Source organism: Apostichopus japonicus, chromosome 22 (assembly GCF_037975245.1).
Source record: "Apostichopus japonicus isolate 1M-3 chromosome 22, ASM3797524v1, whole genome shotgun sequence".
NCBI classification, from domain to species: Eukaryota; Metazoa; Echinodermata; class Holothuroidea; order Aspidochirotida; family Stichopodidae; genus Apostichopus; species Apostichopus japonicus.
This window is the reverse complement of record NC_092582.1, coordinates 20,022,958-20,046,673: the sequence shown is the minus strand read 5'-3', so window position 1 is coordinate 20,046,673 and position 23,716 is coordinate 20,022,958. Positions and strand designations below refer to the sequence as shown.

The following is a 23,716-nucleotide window of genomic DNA, read 5'->3' as shown; positions in this document are numbered from 1 at the left end:
ATGCAACTTACAAGGCCTGGGAAGTGCCATTTCCAGCGATCTGGGAGGCATTTTCAGCCAAAATGGCTTGTACGCTTCGCGCCAACTCATGGTGGCGTTACGCTTAGATAGTTTGCAATGCCGAATCTACAGTTTCGCCCCTCCCTTGGCAAATTCCTGGCTACGCGCCTGGTTTCAAATCGGATTGACGCCCCTGCAGCTCATCGAATTGACAGTTTAGACGGAGACTGCGGTATTGTCATCGAACTAAATAGGGCATCTTTTAGCATTTGTTTGCAAAAATTATGTTTTATAAGCTACCGTAGTCAGCTGATCACGAAGACCACTTCCGCGAAGTACAAGTGTCCAACTTTCATGACGATTTGAACAAGACATTTCATCTTCTTTCGGTTCTTTTCGGTTTTGTGCTCCATCCAAGATTATGGAATTGATGAAGGTCGTCATTTTTGCGACATTGGCTTGTTTGGTGAGGGTTGAATGTCAAACTCCAGCTCTTACCACTAACTATTTTGACCAATATATCGACCACTTCAACTTTGGAAATAGTCAGAAATATAAACAAAGATATCTTTATACAGGTAACTAAATCATCATCCTGGACTATATAAATTTCTTTCCATTACTATTAATTATTTGAAGAGATTATTTAGAAAGGATCAGTTTGGTCAAAACACGTTCGTGAGTTTCCTGCCAAAGCTTTGTCATGTCAGGCATGTACAAATAATATATAGTTTGAAACGGCTGAATATTGTCTGATGTAGAGGATGTATAGACTACAGAGCACTAGGCCACATTACCTAGAACACTAAAAGTGTAAAACTCTCCACAATGTTTAACAACATTTAAAAACGTTTTTCAGATTTATGATGGAGTACTGTACAGTTCTGGGGTGGAGGTCAGTCGCAGTGGTGACAGAGCCTAGTAACAGATATGGTCATGAATATGTTCAAGTCCGCAGAGCATCCAGTCTGGGGTAGAGGCTTGATCACAGTTGGGAAATGGTTACTGCATATATATGGAGCATATTTCTGTTCACAGAGCCTCCATCATACTGTAGTGTGAAAGTTGTGATGTAAAATAGTTTGCTAGATGACTGCGATTACACCTCCGGAGGCCGCAAACTGAGGATTTCAAATCTGCAGGATATTTTGTGTTATTGCATGATGTTACCAGCTTGCATGTATACAGCTCAATTTTACTAATTGCAGCTGTTGTCGTTGTGACAAAGACTGAAGGGTAGTATGTCAGGCTTTTACTGAATTCAGTACAGTACTATCAAGCATTGTTGTATTGCGATCAGATTTAAGTTTGTTATGCCAAGTGCTGCTACTACAAAATTTCTTTGCTAACATCCTGAGGTGTGCAACTTTTTGTCAACTTGCTGATGTATAAAACCTGAAACACAATTATAGTAAATGTACATAAATCATATATTATACCTAAGAGAGGAAAAGGATAAGATTCCTGGCAGTTTATGAATATGACTTTTAATAGTTTTTGTAATGTGGAGCATGACTCAACTTAAAGATCTGCTTTACTGGCTCCATTTATAGCACGCTATAGCTTGGAAAGTTTTGTGATTATGTAATCGACCTGCCACGGTCGCAAATTGACCTCAGGCTCTACAATTAGCTTGCATAGCATCTAAACATCGTTAGGCTCTTTGTGTAAAACTGTGTGGAAATATGTTCATGTCTACATGCAGTGTAGTTAATCATACAGTACAGCATTTACACAAAGACCCTCATACAAGAAAAAATATGTGGCAGACGTTGCAGACTAATTGGACTAATGAAACTTAGATGAGTACTTGAAACAGGGTGGGAATTTTACGGTACGCCGGTATGCTAGCGTACTGGAATGAAAATATGGCTTACCAAAATAAGAAAATCAAATGGGCCTAGTACTACACACCCTTGTAATGAGCGTACCAAAAATTCTGACCGTAAGTGACTGCATCGGACTGTAGTAGGCTTATCTGCAATCTGCTTCTAAGTTACGGAGGATTAATTTGTCGCGCAGCTAGCAAAAAGCACCAACGAACAGTCCGCACACAGCTGGCTGCTAGCTCAGCGATCGTGCCTGGACCGTCACATACCTACGACTAACTGTGTATGCATCGCAAATTATTCCAACTTCACACATGAACTACGCAATTGCCGACGGCAATTGCGTAGTTCATACTGTACATGTGCTCAGAATTTTCCCAGGTACCCTGCCAAACAACTGTGCGCTCATCCCCTGTCTAACACCTGTTTGTTAACATTTTTGGCACGTTTCCAAGAAACGTTTCATGGAGTATTCCCCATGATACAGGAGGCACAGTTCATACATGCAGCACAAGATATCAAGCTATGGCCATCTTTATGAAAGTAAACCTTGTAATAAAATATGTTTTAGGCCACACGGCATGATTAACTAATGCTTAAAATTATTTCTATGTCCTTGTAGAAAACGTCAAGTTCGCAAAATACAATTAGTTGTGTTTTTGTAGTTACGTGAGATCCGTAACAGACAAGGTGGTTAGGCTATTTGCTATACACTTAACTATGGTAGGACATTATTTTTTCCGTATCTTTGGAAATTCTAGAAAATTACTTTCTTTTCCCCACGCTTAACACCAGATGTGGTCTTACGGTTTATTCATAAATGGGTGTACTAGAGCCTTGTTTACATGACATTAGTTGCATGTAGCACGATATGCCAGTTTTGCGTGAATTTTTTTTTTCGAAAGTGTTTTGCTGGATCTTTCGTAAAATTTGAAAGGACCGAACTTACTTTTCGTACACAATTGGTAATTTCTCTACTGATTTTCAGAGTTTTTTTTACGATCTCCAGTCGATACATTTCCTTTGATCATGTATTTGAATAACTAATACCAAGTCGAGTATTCGACCCGGTATTGTCTGGTCGGAGAGTTCAACGTGATGGACAGGGATTGTAATTATTTCGATCGAACATGCATTGACTGGATTATCTGCGCCGCCGCTGTCGGCTCGATATAAAGTAGGCTACACTTGTGCCGCGAAGTTTTCACAAAAGGATAACAGCGTTCAGGTCATTGTGCTGTGCTTACCGATTCATGAATTGTGCTTACCAACTGAGAAATCTTGGCTCATGTTGGTAAGCACATTTCATCAAAAAATGAAAAAATGCTTACCAACTTTTTTTGCCAAATTCCCACCCTGACTTGAAATCAGTTAAATTGGAGAATACTTAAAAGTTATCTTTGTTCCTCCTTGCACAGAGAAATACTGGAAGGAAGGATCACCACTACTGTTTTACACTGGCAATGAAGGTGACATTACTGACTTTGCTGCTAACACTGGACTCATGTATGAGTTTGCCAAGAAGCTTTCAGCATATGTAGTATTTGCAGAACATGTGAGTTCAACAAAATATACCACAATATGTAAATTTGAGATCATGTATGTGATTTATATTTCTTCTTACAGGTGTTTGGTGTTCAAATTTAAGCTGCATCTGTATATTCCTTTTCAAAGACCAGAAAACCTTAATATTGCCTGCCGGCAATTATCACTACGTCAATCATGGAATTTTAGAATTTGCCCCCACCTTCGCCCGGCGTGCACCTTTCAAATCATGTGCATGGCACTACAAGATTATTTGATTGGAATGGCATCTAACTATCCTTTCTTGCATATTCTTTACATTAGAGGTACTATGGGGAATCTCTGCCATTTGGTAATGCTTCTCTACAAACTGATAAGTTGGGATTCTTGACCGTAGAGCAAGCAATGGCTGACTTTGCTTACCTCATCAAGTTCTTGGGGATGAAGTTAGGAGATAAAACTCCTGTCATCTGTTTTGGTGGAAGGTAAATAGTTAATGTTTAATACTTTGCATTTGATATCATCAATAGTCTGCCTGCTCTTATAGTCTATTTTATGTTAAATTTATGAGAAACATTAAACTATATTCCTTCAAAAATTTGCACGAGAGCCATATGTAAGTAATACTAAAACGTATCAATTTAGCCTTGTAGGTGAGTACCGTAACGTTAGGCTACGCAGGCCTAGTCTATCAGCTTGAGGCTTAAGTCTATCAGCCTGAGGCTTCATAAGGTCATATTCTTAGTGACTTGTCTTACAGAGATTGACAATCTTGGATAAAGTTGTAGACATTTTATGTGGTATATGGCAATGTTCATGATTAATCATTTTGGGTTACATGAATTCTCTGGGAGTTGGGAGTGAAAAATGATTTCCGTAATTGTTTCCGATCATTTCCAGAGACAAAGGGTCAGCCCAAAGTATACAGCACACGTGTACATTGCAGCGACATAAATGAGCTTTTTACTGCATGCACATTGTACTCCGGCTAGCTTGTTATATATGTGTGGCCGTGAGATAGAATTAAAGCAAGCATTGTCGCAGCCACCAGGGTCTGTAGGCCTACTCTGTAGTGTACGTAGTATACGGTACTGTATGTATATAATTAGTGCATAAGTACAGTATGCACATACAGCTTAAAAGTCATTGAAGACTCGCCCCAATCGCCGTGCAGCCATCTGAAAAAGTTAACTTTCCGTTGCTTGCAAGTGAAGTTTTTTTTGTGTCGCTTCAAAATTCAGACAGAAATAAAATGTGAAATAGCTGGACCTGAGATGTCCATCGCTGTATCGTTTGTACACTGTGTTGTGGGTTTTGACCGCAGCTGTATGTACTGACTGTACACTAGTGTCTATTCACCGACGGTAGCTAGCTGTGTGTGTTTTTTCTGGGATCGATGGTGGTGTCTAATACTTCTGTTACACCTCATTCGAAACTACGTTTCTTTTTGCGCGAGTCTTCACACCCTTTAAGTGTAGGATTTCCCCTCATTTACGAAACGTTCCAAAATCTGATTTATTTCTTACATTGTCTCTTATATGAATGGAGAGTGATACCAACAGGCTATTATAATATTATGGGGTAGATTTATTTTAAAGAATAGGGATTTTCTAAGTTCTTAAAAGGCAAATAAGCTAGTCGTCCGCTGGACAACCTAAGCAGGGTTTTAGGTTGTCCTACGTGAATTTTGGGCGTCTCGGACGATCGGACGGCCGTTAAATATGAGCCCTGATTATAGGAACGTTTAACCCCTTTTCTCCGAAATGGATTGTAGGAATTCAAGCCCGATAGTAAAAATAGAAGAATAAATCTTTTGTAATATCTTAAGATAATATTGCACCTTTCGTAAAAGCCTTTGATGGATTCAATTCAAGGTACCATCGCTATGCTTCTCTAAATAAGACAAATGACATTCTCAGCAAGAGGGATGCTTGTTTGTTTATCTTTACATAAGAATATTACAAAAGTCCCATTGATAACTCTCCAGACTGGAGGTTTTTTTGCTGTTTATGGCATGTTGAGATATCTTGCTGTACTTTGTGTAAATTGCATGTGCTCATCCCACTCAGAAGCTACAATACATTTGTGTTGCTAGATGTCTGCCATACGATACTGTTTATTTCTCTCTCATCTCTAATTACCAGCTATGGTGGAATGCTGAGTGCCTACATGCGCTTTAAGTATCCTAACCTGGTCTTGGGGGCCATTGCATCGAGTGCACCAATATACTCTGTTGCAAATCTTGGTGACCAAGGCTACTTCTTTCAAGATGTTGCTAAGGTATGGCCTTTAATTTTCTTTTTTTGATCTATGTCATATTTCCTTGGACTTTTACAAATAGTTTTTTAACCAAAGTCTTTCATCAATTGTAATAAGGAATATTTTGTAGCTGACAATGTGGTATGTAGAAAACAATATTGTTTAACAGTGGAGTTGTTTTACAGTGGAGTCGTTTTGTTTGGAGTTGGAGTTGTTTTACAGTGAAGTTGTTTTACAGTGAAATAGTTTGTGGCTGACATCGTGGCATGTAGAAAACAATATTGTTTTACAGCTCGGATTTGTTTTACAGTGGAGTTGTTTTACAGTTGAGTTTGAGTCACTCCAAGATAAATGTATGTCGTCCAGTTCCAAAGTTGTTGACAATTAACAATTCATAACCATGGACGTTAAATATGAATGTAAGAGACTGACTTCCGTCAGCTTGCGGCTTTGATAAGCCAATAATGGCTTCTTCACGAGTTCCTGCTTGCAGGAGGATCTAAAATACATACATATATACATACACTATTCCATTGTGCTACATTTTTAGCCAGTTATGTCATTTTTAAAGGCAGATCTCTTTTGTTGACATGTTCACACCATTCACATTGAGTGAATAAATAGCTGGCAGTCAATTGTTTACAAACACAAGATATTCAATTAAGATCCCAAGTTATATTCCTCATTTTTGGAAAACATATTGTAAAGGATAAAAGGGTAGAATTGTCAATTTTACTGCCAAGATGATTCCTTTTATTGTCTATGCTACTTCCACTGAGATACATTATGTAATGACACAATTCCAGATATTTGTATTTATCCAAAGAGACATGCCAAAGTCATGAAATTCTTATCATATTAACTCAACAATTGTGTTGCAAGTTGTTTGAGACATTTCAGCTTTAATACCCTCTCGCTGCAAGCAATTTGTGAAGTTTGGTATATATGCAATTTAATATTGATAAACTGACAATTTTTATGATTCCTCTAGCTAGTTCAGAAGAGATGATGTAGCAAATTGTAATAGACAGTAGTTCTAACCAAACACATGTTGAATGCCTTGAAAAAGGTAAAAGTTTAAGCAGGAAACAAGAACTGAGTAAAACAGGAAATGACAAAATCACAAAAGAATAGAAAAGAACTACAATCATATCTCATGAAAAAAGAAAGGGAGTGACAACAATTACTTTTGGTAGTTATCACTTCCAGTGGTATCCATACATGAAATAATCTTGCTCTTTGTTAATATTTTCTGGATTATGAAATTGCTTAAAAACAGTCTTACATTTTCCCTATTCAGGATTTTGAAAATGCTGATACAAATTGTCCATCACTGATTAAATCAGCTTTTGATAAAATTGGTCAACTGGCAGACCAAGGTAAACAAGGCAAGTATTCAAAATAGTATATATGTATTAATATTTAAGATAATGTCCATTTGATAGAGTGAATGAAGTACCTGTTTGAATTCAAATTGAAGACATAAATAAACAATTTCTCGATATGTACATCTGTCTTATGGGTAAAAGGAGCATATTTATTTTGAAATGTCAAATTTTTTTAGAATCAAAAGAGGTCAAAATCAGAAAACTTTGTAAACATGATAACTTAAAAATTACATCTTTGTTGAACTTGGTCTGTTGATCCAGCTTGGTGAGTAAAAGATGGTGGTTTCAAAATTAAAATACATTATGAATTTCCACAGTATATTTGATTTAATGATTTTGATGTCAGTTTCTTTTACATGCTTAGCAGGTAACATTTGATCACTGGTTTTGCAAGTCTGTGTTGTATGCCCAGAACATGCCAAGGCAACTTTCTTTCAAATTTAATAAGAAGAGATAAAGGATAAGTTATTATCATCTTCTGGTGTGATTCTTCCAACTTCTACACCATTAGGATGTCTTCTTTGTCTAATCAGTTCAAAATTTTGTTACTTGTGGACATGTTTTTCTTTGCAGGTTTTTTTTTGGGGGGGGGGGGGAAATGATATTTTGGTTTAAATTAGCTTTTGGAATGCAAAAAAAAAAATACTATCAAATGTCAGTTCAAAGAAATATTTGCTACTTCATCATCTCCAGGACTGGATAAGCTATCAAGTGTATTCAAACTCTGCCAACCTATGATGGCTGCGAATGAAGTTGATCAAATGTATGGATGGATACGCAACTCTTTAACTATCTTGGCAATGCTGGACTATCCATATCCTACTAATTTCATGGGACATTTACCTGCACATCCTGTAAATGTAAGTGTGAATATACAAGTTTCCATGTCATACTGATTTCATCAGACATTAACCTGCACATCCTGTAAATGTAAGTGTGAATATACAAGTTTTCATGTCCTACTGATGTCAATGGACATTTACCTGCTCACCCTGTAAATGTAAGTGTGAATATACAAGTTTCCATGTCAAACTGATTTCATCGGACATTAACCTGCACATCCTGTAAATGTAAGTGTGAATATACAACTTTTCATGTCCTCCTGATTTCATCAGACATTTACCTGCACATCCTGTAAATGTCAGGGTTAATATACAAGTTTCCCTGTCCTACTGATTTCATTGGACATTAACCTGCAGCTCCTGTAAATGTCAATATACAAGTTTCTAGTCCTACTGATTTCATTGGACATTAACCTGCGCCTCCTGTAAATGTCAGTGTTAATATGCAAGTTTCCACCTAACTTTGGCAGCTGTTTATGATACCATATCCTAGCAATGGAGTCATGTGGTCAAACATGCCATTACTAGCATGTTTATTATATTAATTTGCTTCAGCAGCAAGACCAGATTTATAGTTCAGTTGCAGTTAATTTGGATGAACTATCACCTGATCGAAATGTGAAAGGTTTTCAAACCATTGCTAAACATCTAAAATGTTTCAGACAATGGACAATGAGCGTGATAAAGTTGATAACTGCAATTAATGCATTCCAAGCAGCTAACATGTTTGGCCACCTCTGGACGGTACTGCACAGGTACTCTACATTAAATTACTTACACTGTTTGGTAGCGATATCTGTCATCATGTTTTAAATCATTTTGGAAGCAATCAGACGCTGGGAACTTTGGCTGATCAGTAAAGTCATATGTAATTGTTCAGTTTGCCTAGATTCATTGTGTGATTGAGTATCCTCCAGTTTGACTACAAATTAGTTAGTGGAAAACTATTGCAATTTATTTCTGTGTGTCGTGATGATAGTAAAATGACCATTAATTCTCCTTTTCTTCTTTTCCAGGTTGCTTGCAGCTACATGGTAAACAGTAGCAACACTCTAGATGGATTAGCTGCGGTCAATGGTAAGGCATGTTAATGGCACATGTATGTCAACTTTTACATCAACGTGATGCAAACTTGATGTTTTATGTCTGAACTAGAAACTGACTAGGTTTCAATGGTGAGGCATGGTAATGTCACTCTATGTGGCATTACCTCCCATTAACCAGATGTAAATATTTGACAAGGAAGTACAATATAAAGCAAACTTGATGTAACATGTCTGACCTAGAAACCGACTAGGTTTCAATGGTAAGGCATCGTAATATCACTTCTATGTGGCATTACCTCCCATTAACCAGATGTAAATATTTGACAAGAGAGTACAATATAAAGCAAACTAATGCAATATGTCTGGCATAGCAACCAAATAGGTTTCATTAATATTCATAAAAAACACTAAAGATTAAATGGAATTGTTATTTTGGATTTTGATTGAATGAGCTCAGAAACTGACAAACTGTTTCAGTAAAAGCCTAATAAATGTTAATTGTTGGTTTGCAGTGAAAGTAGTGGTTGTTTTAATACACCTGGATTTTTATGGCATTTTTTATTTTCAATCATGACTGATTTATTTTGTGTCATATGTACAAAAGGTATTATATGCAATCACTATTCATTGCTTGGATAAGGTTTTAAAAATTTCATTCCCCAATTTAATATTTTTTATAGAATTTTCTGTGATTGGCTGATATCTCCTTTTCAACATATATAGCTGCTGTGTAAATGTGCCTCTTCAGTAAATCCAGCAATTCTTCATTTTAATGTCATGATATTCCTGCATTTTACAGCTATCTTTTACAACGGAACTGGCAGTAAGACCTGTTCTGATATGTATGCAGACTACATGCCTTGCGCTGATCCCACTGGTTGTGGAAATAGCATCTCCTGGGATTACCAGGTCAATTCTTTAACTTTTTAAGATGTATGCCTTTGTCAGTTTGGATACAATATCGATAATGTTTGGCTGACAGTAGCAAATCTGTCTGTATTTGCTACTGTCTGTCTGTCCATTTGTCTGTAAACGATATACAACATGCATTTTCTTGTATCATGATCCTCGGATGTCATGTTGGAACATTGACAATGTCCGTGATCAAGTAAGGTCTTTGTACGTTTGAATTATTGTGTGGTCTTCTCCCTACCCCAACTCTACTCTCTCTGATACTTGCATAATTACATTTAAAGTTGCTGTTAATTCTGTTTAATTGTTTTTATGTTTTTAAAGTATTTTTGAAGTACTGAGTCATATAATGTGCTCAGGAAATTGAGGTTAAAGGTCATTTAGGGTTATTCTAAGTGGTTAAAATGATCATGTAGATGTGACTTATTCAGTGGCGTAACTGTACAGTTTGAAATGCAATAGTGCTGAGAGCTTGAATGCATGCAGTATTTCTAATTATCACACCATGATCACTGAAGTGAGAATGTATCTCCCTTAACTGTTTTTCATAAAATTTTGTGCAAGATATGAAACATAAATTTTCAAATATTTTGTCCGTAGGCTTGTACAGAAGTTGTTTTGCCTGATGGTACAGATGGTATTTCACCTTCCATGTTCCCTAAACTTCCACTTACCCCAGACATGAGGAAGACTTACTGTGAAATGAAATATAACGTAACACCTCGTACAGACTGGCTGGGCATCAACATGTGGGGTGATGGTAAGATTTTCCTTTTTGTGATAGTCACATAAACCCAACTCATAAATACAGCAGAATAATAATTTCACAAAGTGCAAAGTGTTATTCAAAAAGTGCAAAGTCACAGAAACACACCTATCAACCATCATTTTTAGGAGGTTGAAAGTGTTTTGCAATATAGAAAGTATGGTTATTGTGGTAATTTGGGAAGGCCGAAGACCAAAACGAGACAAAACAAGATGGCAAACTGACCTGCCGTGCATGAGAGTATATGTATTTTTAGGGTCATACGATTAGACAACAAAATGTTTGCCAATGGGTGGCAGTATACATGATAAGCACATAAAGAACAGGGAATACTCAAGACTTTACTACAGTTATAAACTTTGACAAAAGGAATTATTGTCAGTTGAATGTCACTTGATAGAAACATGGAAGCAAATTTGTGACTTTCAATTTCAAGAAAGGGAAAATTGTCTTTCAGTTTTGTATTTGTCTTGATATTTTGTTTGATATCTACAGATCTAGGCAGTGCGACCAACATTGTCTTTACTAATGGTGATTTAGATCCATGGCGAAGAGGTGGAGTCACCAACGGTGACGTGGGATCAGTCGAGTATTATCTGATCAAAGGAGGAGCTCATCACTTGGATTTACGGTAAATCACCACTAAAAGTGGGCAAAAATGGGTGGAGCCGAACAGGGACAAGATTTAATATAGGATATAAACTAGAGTGATCTGATTCAAGTTGTAAATCATGTATTTAGATGAAATACTGCGATGGCTTGTGAATTACTGAAATTTGGTAATATTTCAAGACAAAGTTTCTCTCTGTAAGGAGCATAACTAGTCACAGAGAGTATTGTCATTAGTCCTCAATGATATCATGAACGCTTCAGCTCAGCTGAAGATGTGGTATATTTCCAGCTTCGACACATTTTCACGTTCGATTTAGGCAAATAAAGTCACTGTTGTCACAATTGATATTTGGTTCAAATATCAGCAGAATGCTTTCCTTTCGGTTGTCCGTTTGTAGCAATGACGATTACTGTCTCTCATCAGTTCATTTGAAGCAGTTAAGTGTTTGCCTACATGCTGCCAGGATGCATGTAGTATAACAAATTGACATAATTTAGAATCTGATTGTTCCTTTAAAATGCAACTGGTTGCATTTCATAATCCATTGGTAACCAACTTCAATGAAATCTACATGAAAAATGTTATGTTTCAAGTCTGCAGAGCTATTATTTTTCTTTCTTTTTATAAAAAATAAGCACTGTGCGTCTGGAGTAAGCCTATAATCAATTGATGAAAATATCAGCTTCAGCCCCCCCCCTTCTTTTTAGTATACACAAAGTAGTCTAGGCTGAGTTTTTCTGCTATGAAAGTTTAGTAGTTTACACTAATTTAACATGCTTTATGAATAGGACAGATTTTCTAGAGATTTTGTAACATTTGATGTGTGGAAATAAAAGTTCCCCCCCCCCACCACCCCCAAAAAATAGAACAAGTAGACATCTGACGGAGAGACAAATTAAACTACACAACCAGCTGCTTAAAATATGATTTGTTCAATGTCAGGTGGATTTGAAACAACTTCTCAATCCTTTTGTAATAAATGCTATGTTAACCACTGTTTACCTTTTTTCTATTTTCTGTACATCAGAGGCAGTCACAGCGGGGACCCACAGTCAGTGATTGATGTTCGTGAGAAGGAGCTGGAAACCATAAAGAGATGGTTGACCGATTACCAGAGGCAGAACATAAAGAAGAGGAGGAAGAAGAAGGAACCTTCTTCCTACTTCCGTGCTGGTCTTTGAAATAGTTATTCAGACAAACTCACAAATATTTTAATAATATGATAGGACATTTTTTGGTTTATGATTTAATTCCAGCCATTGTTGAAACTTCAATACCTTTCTCTTTACATTATATGGTCATTATTTTATTTTTTTCAGACTGGAATATTTAAGGAGAAATTTAATATGAAACAATGGTGATGTTTTAAAAAAATGACATTCTTAATAAAGTAATATTTGCCAAAAAGAATTTATCAAAGAACTGTCATGGCCAATAAGTATTCCTTTTGATATCGACTTCAATGCTTCAGAAATATCCAAGATTGAAGAATTTGAAAACAGAAATTTAAACAAGCTTATTAAGCTAGTAGTTAAAAACCAATTTGATACACTTTGCAGAAACAAACAGTGCCAACTTGATTTATTTAGCAAGAAATATCTCAAAGATATTTCAATGTGAAAAGTATGTGTGTTGGTGACTTTACTTGAAGCAATACTACAAATGTCTTATTGTGTGCATATTTGTAGAAAGTACAGATTATTTTGGTTTTCTGCATGAGAAACCAGTCTCTCCTCTCTATAATTCATACATTGTGAGTTATTTTCTTGATTTTCTATACACAATCGTCTGCCTATATTTTTCCATCCAATGTATGGTTAGCTTTTGCATGTCGATATCTTCCTCGGCAGTTCCTAGCCATGGCTGTATTGGATTGGTAGTTAAAATTGAAAGTGCTTATCTACAGTACTGCAAAGAACCTTTGTAGGAGGCAAATTTACAACAGTATGAGCACTCAATGTTTCAATCCTAACAGGTTCTTCTTTAGGGTTGAGTCTGTCGCATTCTTTTAAACAAAAAGTTAAAAGTTTAGTATTTTGGTGGAAGACAAAGAATATGACTGAAACTCTTAAGGAAAGTTAAGTTTTCTTTATAATGAAGACATTCTATTTTTTATAATCATCCTTTTTAATCTTTTCCAGAATAGGGATATAAAATTCAGCACAAGGCTACTTAAAGGGAGACTATCATATTATGTTAGCACACAATGTACTTGCACCATTATTTTACAGCACAGTCTACTTTAAGGGGGACTATAATATTATGTTAACACATAATGTACTTGCACCATTATGTTACAGCACAGTCTACTTTAAGGGGGACTATAATATTATGTTAGCACATAATGTACTTGCACCATTATGTTACAGCACAGTCTACTTTAAGGGGGACTATAATATTATGTTAGCACATAATGTACTTGCACCATTATGTTACAGCACAGTCTACTTTAAGTGGGACTATAATATTATGTTAGCACACATTGTACTTGCACCATTATTATACAGCACAGTCTACTTTCAGAGGGACTATAATATTATGTTAGCACATAATGTACTTGCACCATTATGTTACAGCACAGTCTACTTTAAGGGGGACTATAATATTATGTTAGCACACATTGTACTTGCACCATTATTATACAGCACAGTCTACTTTCAGGGGGACTATAATATTATGTTAGCACATAATGTACTTGCACCATTATGTTACAGCACAGTCTACTTTAAGGGGGACTATAATATTATGTTAGCACACATTGTACTTGCACCATTATTATACAGCACAGTCTACTTTAGGGGGACTATCATATTATGTTAGCACATGATGTACTTGCACCATTATGTTACAGCACAGTCTAATTTAAGGGGGACTATAATATTATGTTAGCACATAATGTACTTGCACCATTATGTTACAGCACAGTCTACTTTAAGGGGGACTATAATATTATGTTAGCACATAATGTACTTGCACCATTATGTTACAGCACAGTCTACTTTCAGGGGGACTATCATATTATGTTAGCACATAATGTACTTGCACCATTATGTTACAGCACAGTCTACTTTAAGGGGGACTATAATATTATGTTAGCACACAATGTACTGGCACCATTATTTTACAACACAGTCTACTTTAAGGGGGACTATAATATTATGTTAGCACATAAAGTACTTACCTCATTATTTTACAGCACAGTCTAATTTAAGGGGGACTATAATATTATGTTAGCACACAATGTACTGGCACCATTATTTTACAACACAGTCTACTTTAAGGGGGACTATAATATTATGTTAGCACACATAATGTACTTACCTCATTATTTTACAGCACAGTCTAGTTTAAAGGGGACTATAATATTATGTTAGCACATAAAGTACTTACCTCATTATTTTACAGCACAGTCTAGTTTAAGGGGGACTATAATATTATGTTAGCACACAATGTACTTGCACCATTATTTTACAGCACAAAGGCTACTTAAAGGGGGACTATCCAATTATGTTAGCACATAATGTACCTGCCTCATTATTTTAATTGATTTTGTTGTAATTAGCATGGTGAATCATCATCCTTTGTCTTTCTGCATTTTTATCAAAAAGCTGAATATTTGTTTTTGTTTGTGACAAATAATTTGAAGTATCCATTAAACATTGCAAAGCTTATGAGGTTGAATATCATTGAAATCATCACTGACTGAAGTGAACATTGGAGTTCTGACATTATTTTCGTTTTAATTCAAGTCACTTTCTTTTAATATGTGTAATGCTGGAATACATTTTTTTCATATATATATATATATGAATATCTTTCAATATGTTATCCTTATGTCCTGCCCAGCTGCTATACCTTATCTTTCATTGCTTGATCTGAATTCAGGATTTTTTTTTTTAAAAGTATTTGTTGCTTTTTTTTGAACATTTTAATATTGTGTGGTCAAACACAAATTTTTTTGTTGCAATGATGAAAAATAGAATAAATTCGATCAACATTTGCAGCTGTGGAAGCATTTTTCGATTACTGTCGTTAATATGCATCTCTACTTTAATTACGTTGAAACAATTAAGGTTCGTTAGAAATTAGACACCTGAGTAACAGCTTAATGCTAGTAAGAGAGTTATGATCTTATTTGTTGCTAGGAAATTATCAAAACTCCAAAGAACTCACCATCATTGTATCATTTGGCATGTCTATGGCCTAAGACATAACTGATATGGGGGAAGACTTGATTTTTCCTTGAGTAATCATCAAGTTCCAATGTAGATACAAGTTAGTAATTATTTCTAAATAACAGATATTAGCATCTCAAATTTTGATATAAACTGTATGATCAACAAAGGTGCATTTTAACCTAATAGTCAAAGGTCGATCTGACAGAGCTTCTTAGCCAACACATTTCTATAGGTAATATATCGATAGTCCGTGAAGTCACTGTGTACATAACATAACATCATTCATTGCAATGGATAAAAGTAGTAAACAATACATTTTAACGCTTGGTTCTTTTAACCTGGGCATCTGCTTTTTTTATACTACAAGATACAGTAGGTGAAAGAGAAGACAATTTCATTCAAAAAAGTACACTACACGATATATAACGGGGTCATAGATAGAAACAAAACTAAGCAGGAATAGACTATGCTGCATAATTCTGTTTACAAAATACTTTAAGCTATTTAACTGCATACTCTACATATGAGCTACATATTGTGTTTAGTCTCACTAAAATTAAGGGGTCCCTAGGCTTATGTAATTGAATATAAATGCAATTATGTACAGTAAATTCATACATTCGAAAGTAAAGACACTTGGAAGGTGTTTAAAATATTCTAAATCCTACGTTTGACACACGTTTAGCTAAAAATGATCAAATGACAACCGTTTGATCCAAATGATCATATAAGTGAAATTCTCTTCTTAGGCACAGGGCATAATTCCATTCACTGAAGTCAATGAAAGAGTGGTGCATTACTGCTATCTGGAGATTTTTGGAAACATTTAATGCCTATTTCTTGACTAAATGCTTGATAGGTTTGATGGGGGGGGGGGGTGGTTACCCCTCTTTAAACAAAGAAGACCCTTTGGAGCCAAAAAAGGTAGTCCCAAAGTGACATAAGGCGCATGCCACACAAAGAGTCAAGAGATCACACACTTAATTTTTTAAAACAAAGACACATTAAAATGCTTACCATTGATCTGACCGCACTGTTAAGAAGGAAGGGTGGACACATAATTCAAGAGGACCCACAACACAAAAGGGATGGCAATTGCCAATTCCCTTGGTGGGAATGATTTAGCACTTGGAAACTCAGAAAGTTATCTAACAAAGATATGTGAAAGGACTTCAGTTCATTAAACCGGAAAGGGATGTCTATATTCAAGGGGAGTTTTGACATTAATTAATGGGGCAGTGCAATATGAGGGGTAAAATCGCAACCTGATGATTTATGGCTTTTAGTGACAACACAATAAGTAGCTACTAATAAAATAAAATGTTGCATTATTGCCTTTAGAGACTCCTTAATGAAAATATAGTTTTGAGACAGAATGACTTAATCTTTTAAGAACCTCTATTTTAGAACCTCTATTAAGTTAGAGTTGGTAACTTAAATATCTCAGGACTGAAGACAGAAAAGGGGATAAATTAAGAATATAATTACTGGTATGACTAAAAGACCTATAATATAATTATTCCAGTAATCATCATTGACACTTCTTGGACTTGGATCATGCCGATTTGTTTTGTATCCTCTGTGCAAAATTGTGGTCAGTTGCTTTGACGAGTCTAATGAAGTAGTCTTTGTTGCTCTAAAAATTACAGAATTTGCACATTCAATTTTCATTAAATTACTCAAAAGAAAATATGTTTTTGATGTGTTTAAATATAACTTGAACAAGAATTTAAACCCTAGTAGTGTACAAGTAAGAGAACAATTGACTTAACTTGTTTCTCTCCAATCATTAAATAGGCTCTGTAATATGAAATGTCAAAAGGACCACTAAATATAGGCTATAGAACACGTGTTTATGCTAGTAGATTAGTAGGAAATAAAATAACCCGTGTTCAATCCATGTATGATGATCGTTGGTATAAACATAGATATTATATATGGTATAACCCTTACTCAAATCCCATATCTGGTTTGATATCTGTCTATATCTGGATAGATAAAGTTTGATATGGCCATATAAAGCCAGATATATCTTGATATAATTGTAATCCAGATATCCATATAAAGTTTGATATGGCCATATAAAGCCAGATATATCTTGATATAATTGTAATCCAGATATCCATATAAAGTTTGATATGGCCATATAAAGCCAGATATATCTCGATATACTTGTACCCCAGATATGCATATCAAGTTTGATATGGCCATATAAAGCCAGATATATCTTGATATACTTGTAAGCCAGATATCCATATCAAGTTTGATATGGCCATATAAAGCCAGATATACCTTGATATAATTGTAAGCCAGATATGCATATCAAGTTTGATATGGCCTTATAAAGCCAGATATATCTTGATATACTAGTAAGCCAGATATGCATATCAAGGTTGATATGGCCATATAAAGTCAGATATAACTGGATATAGAATCAATCCAGATATGCAGATAAAATTTTATCTGGCCATATAAAGCCAGATATATCATGATATAATTGTAATCCAGATATCCATATAAAGTTTGATATGGCCATATAAAGCCAGATATATCTTGATATAATTGTAAGCCAGATATGCATATCAAGTTTGATATGGCCATATAAAGCCAGATATATCTTGATATACTAGTAAGCCAGATATGCATATCAAGGTTGATATGGCCATATAAAGTCAGATATAACTGGATATAGAATCAATCCAGATATGCAGATAAAATTTTATCTGGCCATATAAAGCCAGATATATCTTGATATAATTGTAAGCCAGATATGCATATCAAGTTTGATATGGCCATATAAAGCCAGATATATCTTGATATACTTGTAAGCCAGATATGCATATCAAGTTTGATATGGCCATATAATGTCAGATATAACTGGATATAGAATCAATCCAGATATGCAAATAAAATTTTATCTGGCCATATTAAGCCAGATATATGTTGATATAATTGTAATCCAGATATCCATATCAAGTTTGATATGGCCATATAAAGCCAGATATAAGTTGATATAATTGTAATCCAGATATCCATATCAAGTTTGATATGGCCATATAATGTCAGATATAACTGGATATAGAATCAACCCAGTTGGAAGCATTGTGAGTCATAAATAAAACTGTGTGTCAAAAAAGTTATGTACACAATTGGGTTTGGAATGTGCTGGAAATAAAGTAATCCCAACTTTATGTCTTCCTCATTGTTTTGAGAATTGTGTCGATGAAAGGACTCGCAGACCTTGCAGAGACTGAAGACAGCCTAGAGACGGCAGATTGATGGGCATTTTGTCATGAATCAGGCATTCAAGTGCCAATTTATTCGTGGAGCATTTTATCATGCCAGGATATTTTATTCTCTTAACCATGTATTTTTGTTCTGACGGTCATATTGCCTTAAGAATCGTTTGAACAGAAGACCCTTTTTTGGTTCCTTGCTAAAAGCAAAGGAACCTATGTAGTCAGGTTGGCGTGTGTGTGTGTGTATGTGTGGGTGTGTGTGTGTGACGCTTTAGCTTGTATGCACGATAACTCAACAAGGGATTGACTGATCATGATCAAACTTGGTGGGTGGGTGGCCCATAGTGAGTAGATGAACCCTATTGTTTTTGGTGCCCACAAAGGTTACCAAAGGTCAGTTATGGTCCAAAAACCCAAAATACTAAAACTGCAATAACTCCCAGTGCCAATGTGCGACAAGGTTGATATTTTGGGACAAGTTCTGAACTGGTTAGGGGAACATTTTGAAACTTAACGGTCATGTGATCTGAGGTCACCAAAGGCCAATTAATGTTAAAAAACTAGTATTTTTGCGATAACTTGAGAACGAACTGTCCGTTAGGGTTGGGAGTTGCTTCAGTGTAATCCAATTGTCGACCCACATCTGGATGACCCTTGACCTCAATTTGACCTCTGGTGACCTTTTCATGTTTTGGGGATTTTTACAGTTTCGATGCTATTTTCAGATGTCAAAGGTACCTTCCGATCATAAATATCGATAGGTTGACCTCCGTGTGACCTTTGTGTGCGAACTTATATGGGGTCAAAGTTTTCGGTCGGAGTTAGGATGGCTGAACAGACTTGTCGTGTTGATTTTTGGAATCAGCAGATCAAACTACATTTGAAACCAAGGTCAAAAGGTCAAAGGTCACATTAGAAAAAATGTGCTTAGTTTGGGAGAAAACGGGCGAAAAAGAAAAAGTTTGGTTTTGATGCTAGATTTGGATATCAAAGGTACCTTCCGATCAAAAATGTCAATCGGTTCACACCCGGGTGACCTTTGTGTGTAAAGTTATACAAGGTCAAAGTTAATTTTCAGACATTTAATGCAATAACTCCCAGTGCCAAAGTGTAACAAGGTTGATATTTTGGGACAAGTTGCAAATGGTATAGAGAAATATTTTCAAACTTAACGGTCAGGTGATCCGAGGTCATCAAAGGTCAATTAATGTTAAAAACTAGTATTTTGGGTGAGAAAATGGGCAAAGAAAAAAATGTTTGAATTTTTACAGTTTGATGCTATATTCACGTCTCACCAATCAAAAATGTCAATAGGTTTACCCCAGGTGACCTTTGTGTGTGAAGTTATATGAGGTCAAAGTAAATTTTCAGACGTTTAGTGCAATAATTCCCAGTTCCAAGGTGTGACACGGTTGATATTTTGGGGCAAGTTGCAAATGGTATAGGGAAATATTTTCAAACTTAACGGTCATGTGATCCGAGGTCATCAAAGGTCAATTAATGATAAAAAACTAGTATTTTTGCGATAACTTGAGAACGAATTGTCCGTTAGGGTTGGGAGTTGCTTCAATTTAATCCAATTGTCGACCCGCATCTGGGTGAACCTTGACCTCAATTTGACCTCTGGTGACCTTTTCATGTTTTGGGGATTTTTACAGTTTCGATGCTATTTTCAGATGTCAAAGGTACCTTCTGATCATAAATGTCAATGGGTTGACCCCCGTGTGACCTTCATGTGCGGAGTTATACGAGGTCAAAGTTAATTTTCAGACATTTAATGCAATAACTCTCAGTTCCAAGGTGTGACACCGGTTGATATTTTTGGACAAGTGTTGTTGTATTAGGGCTTTGTTAGAAATTTCCCTATGAATGGAACTAATGAACAGCAGCAAGGAACCATGAAATGTTTTCATTCTGGTTAATATTAGTTTTTTAATTGTAAAGGGTTGGACATACTGTGGGTAAGGTGAAACAAGACAAAACAAAATACCTGCTGATGGATCAAACAGGAAATGTAATTAATTGCCAGATAGTTAAGCAGTAAATAAATAGATGCTTTATCTGCGCCATATATTGCCTTTATTTGGTTTCAAATTATGTTTCTTTACATCGCCAGATGAAGTTCTGGCGCAGATGAAGCCATTTTTTTTAAAACTATATATTTCAATCTGGATTTATCATAATATGGGACAGTAACGGATTTGCCAAGGGCAATATATATGGATGTGGCATATATAGGCCAGATATGGATTTCTAAGTAATGGGCCAGATATGGATTTGCCAAATATGGGCCAGATATAGATTTCTAATTAATGGGCCAGATATGGATGTGCCATATATGAGCCAAATATGGATTTTTCAGATATGGATCTGCCATATATGGGCCAGTTATGGATTTGCCATATATTAGCCATATATGGATCTGCCAAATATGGGCCAGATATGGATTTGCCATATATGGGCCAGATATGGATTTGCCATATATACGCCATATATGGATCTGCTATATATGGACCAGATATGGATTTGTCATATATGGGCCAGATATGAAGTGACCCATATCAAGTTTTATCTGAGGCAGATATGGCCTTTATCTTATATCAAGTTATATCTGCCCAATTCTTGTTATAGCCAGATATAAATTCCATTATGGCACAGATATGGGCCAGATACAAATTGCCATAATTGGGCCATATATTGATTTTGAGTAAGGGTATATATCGACTCTAGTTGTATCTAATGGAAACTTTATTTCAGTCACGCAAACGTTTCAAAGGCTGTAACGCAAAACATGGTACATGTTTAAAGTACATTTGTATTAATATTAAGATATTAAGATATTCATATATCCAATCTCATGCATATCTCTTCTATGTTTTATATTGACCTATAAATGAATATTACATTTAAACTTACTTAACTATTAACTACAAGTACTTTATCTTCCAAACCGTTCTGCGTTTCAGCTGCTTGAGGTTTTTATCATCTCGTTTAATTGTTTCATGGTACTACTGTCATTACTCACAAAACCAATAATTTTCTCGTCAATGGAAAGCATCATTTCATGATACAATCAGCTGCTTTAAGTACCCAAACCTACACAATTTACATAAAAAAGGTAACATTCTTAAATGCAAATGAGCTTAAACACAAACCACAAACTTAATTTCCCACGAACCAGAACAATCTTGATTTAACAATAAGTAACATTGTTAATTTTCATCCACAAGTTTTCATCGTGATAGATGTTTTTGGAAATGTTAATTTTGGTTAAATTTCTAATTGTAATAAAACACTGTGTAAAGTACAACCGGATTATGAGTAACTGTGAAATTCTTCTGTCTCTCACTAGAAGACACTTACCACCAAATACAACTATATATATGACTTATGTTCCTCACTAGAGTCTAGAAGACACTTACCACCAAATACAACTATAAATATGACTTATGTCTCTCACTAGAAGACACTTACCACCTAATTAGGTACAACTATAAAGATTGCTTATGTCTCTCACTAGAAGACACTACCAAATACAAATATAAATATGACTTTTGTCTCTCACTAGAAGACACTTACCACCAAATTAAACTATAAAGATGACTTATGTCTCTCACTAAAAGACACTTAACTACCAAATACAGCTATAAAGATGACTTTTAAAATAAACACGATAAGAAAGAATGACATCCAGTATTTATCGACTGCAAACTTTCAAAATCAAGGTTTTCAAATTTGGAGCTTAATGGGCTAATGTGACTTTGTAATTGAAGAAATAAAAAAAAAACAAGAACAACATAAGCAGCAACTATTTCATATTTTAAAAGCAACCTTGACAATTTTTTGGAAGAAAATGGCAGTACTTCACCTTATCTTAAGCATTGTATTTCTTCTTGTCAAAAAAACATACATCTTTAAAATTTGAATACCAATGTACAATTTATTCTAGTCCAGTGAAAAAAAGATGAAAATTTAGATTAAATATTAAATATATGTTCATCCCTGAAGATCACTTTGAAAGGATTTTCCAATACAAAAATAGAGAAAGATTATTGATATCGAGAAATAATTTGAAAGGACTCTTAGTTTAAGTGCCATAGAAACTTTCATATATCAAATCAGACACAACAAAAAGGAATTTATTGTAAGTTCAGTTCAGAGTATGGTGACCAGATGTCCATGACTTCTGGGGACAGTCCCTGGATTTCCTGTACCTTCCTGGATAAAATGCGCCCCCTAGAACTTCCCAAAATTAATGCACCGTCTCTGGAATATCCCTGAACTAGTAAGGAAGGCTCCAAATAAAGTTGATTTTGTACTTAAGTGGATCAATTCATGTTCTGAGTTATGATGTCCACTTTAACTTTACTGTTGAAGTAACCATGTTTACACGGTTTCAGACATTGAAGTCTGGTGACCTTAAATTCCCGTTGACCTCTAAGAAAAAAATACAGAATTTTTGTATTCCATACGGTGGATCCACATGCCAAGTATGAAGTTCATTCATCCTTAATTTTCAAGTACAGAGTTAACATGGTTTTCAGACTTTGTCCTCCATTGACCTTTAACATCTGCAAAACAATACCGGTATTGTGTTTACTAAGGTGGATCTATAAACTCAGTATGAATTGCTATCAGCACTGTATAAATTCCTTATGCCTCCGGACAGGATTCTTTACAAAATTCACTTGCTTGCAGTAGTGATTTAGTTTTGTCATACATTTCCAACAGGTTCTTCCACTGTTCTAAGGTTCCAAGAAGGTATTTGTTGCCTGTGATGGAAAAGAAATACAACTATCAGCCCTAAGACAATTCTTTCTCTGTCATGAAGTTAAACATGAGTAACTCGTGGAAAGTAAAACTAAATTGTGTGAAGGCAGCACTACTGATGTTTCAAATATATCCCTACACCATATCAATAAAACCTACTGCACACATCATACAACATCACATCACCATAGACATCTGCTGTAACAAGTCACAAGGAGGGTTGAATTAAACTGAAAATGGAAATTATCATTACAATTAAAAGAGGGAAAGGTGTTGTTACTTTTGGTTACATTGACTTCATTCTTAAAACTATGTCAGCTGAGCTATGCCAATTTTTCACTAACATATAT

At 35.4% G+C, this 23,716-nt stretch overlaps 2 protein-coding genes across 7 annotated transcripts in view; one reads left to right on the top strand and one right to left on the bottom strand.

The window, feature by feature from the left end:
* The first annotated feature begins 306 nt into the window (after positions 1 to 306).
* On the top strand, positions 307 to 15,178 carry LOC139964148 (dipeptidyl peptidase 2-like). Its single transcript, XM_071965529.1, has 11 exons — positions 307 to 578; positions 3,248 to 3,384; positions 3,678 to 3,838; positions 5,498 to 5,633; positions 6,913 to 7,000; positions 7,694 to 7,860; positions 8,859 to 8,919; positions 9,688 to 9,797; positions 10,401 to 10,560; positions 11,062 to 11,197; positions 12,207 to 15,178. Exons 1-11 carry the CDS (start codon positions 422 to 424, stop codon positions 12,358 to 12,360), a joined length of 1,467 nt encoding a protein of 488 aa, XP_071821630.1. The 5' UTR covers positions 307 to 421; the 3' UTR covers positions 12,361 to 15,178.
* The window catches only part of LOC139964147 (3'-5' exoribonuclease HELZ2-like), a 51,507-nt gene continuing 42,322 nt past the window's right edge, over positions 14,532 to 23,716 (bottom strand). For all 6 annotated transcript variants that reach the window (XM_071965526.1, XM_071965527.1, XM_071965521.1 and 3 more), the window contains one exon: positions 14,532 to 23,368. In XM_071965526.1, the coding sequence (XP_071821627.1) occupies positions 23,250 to 23,368 (119 nt within the window). In that variant the 3' untranslated portion in view covers positions 14,532 to 23,249. The remainder of the gene's footprint in view (positions 23,369 to 23,716) is intronic.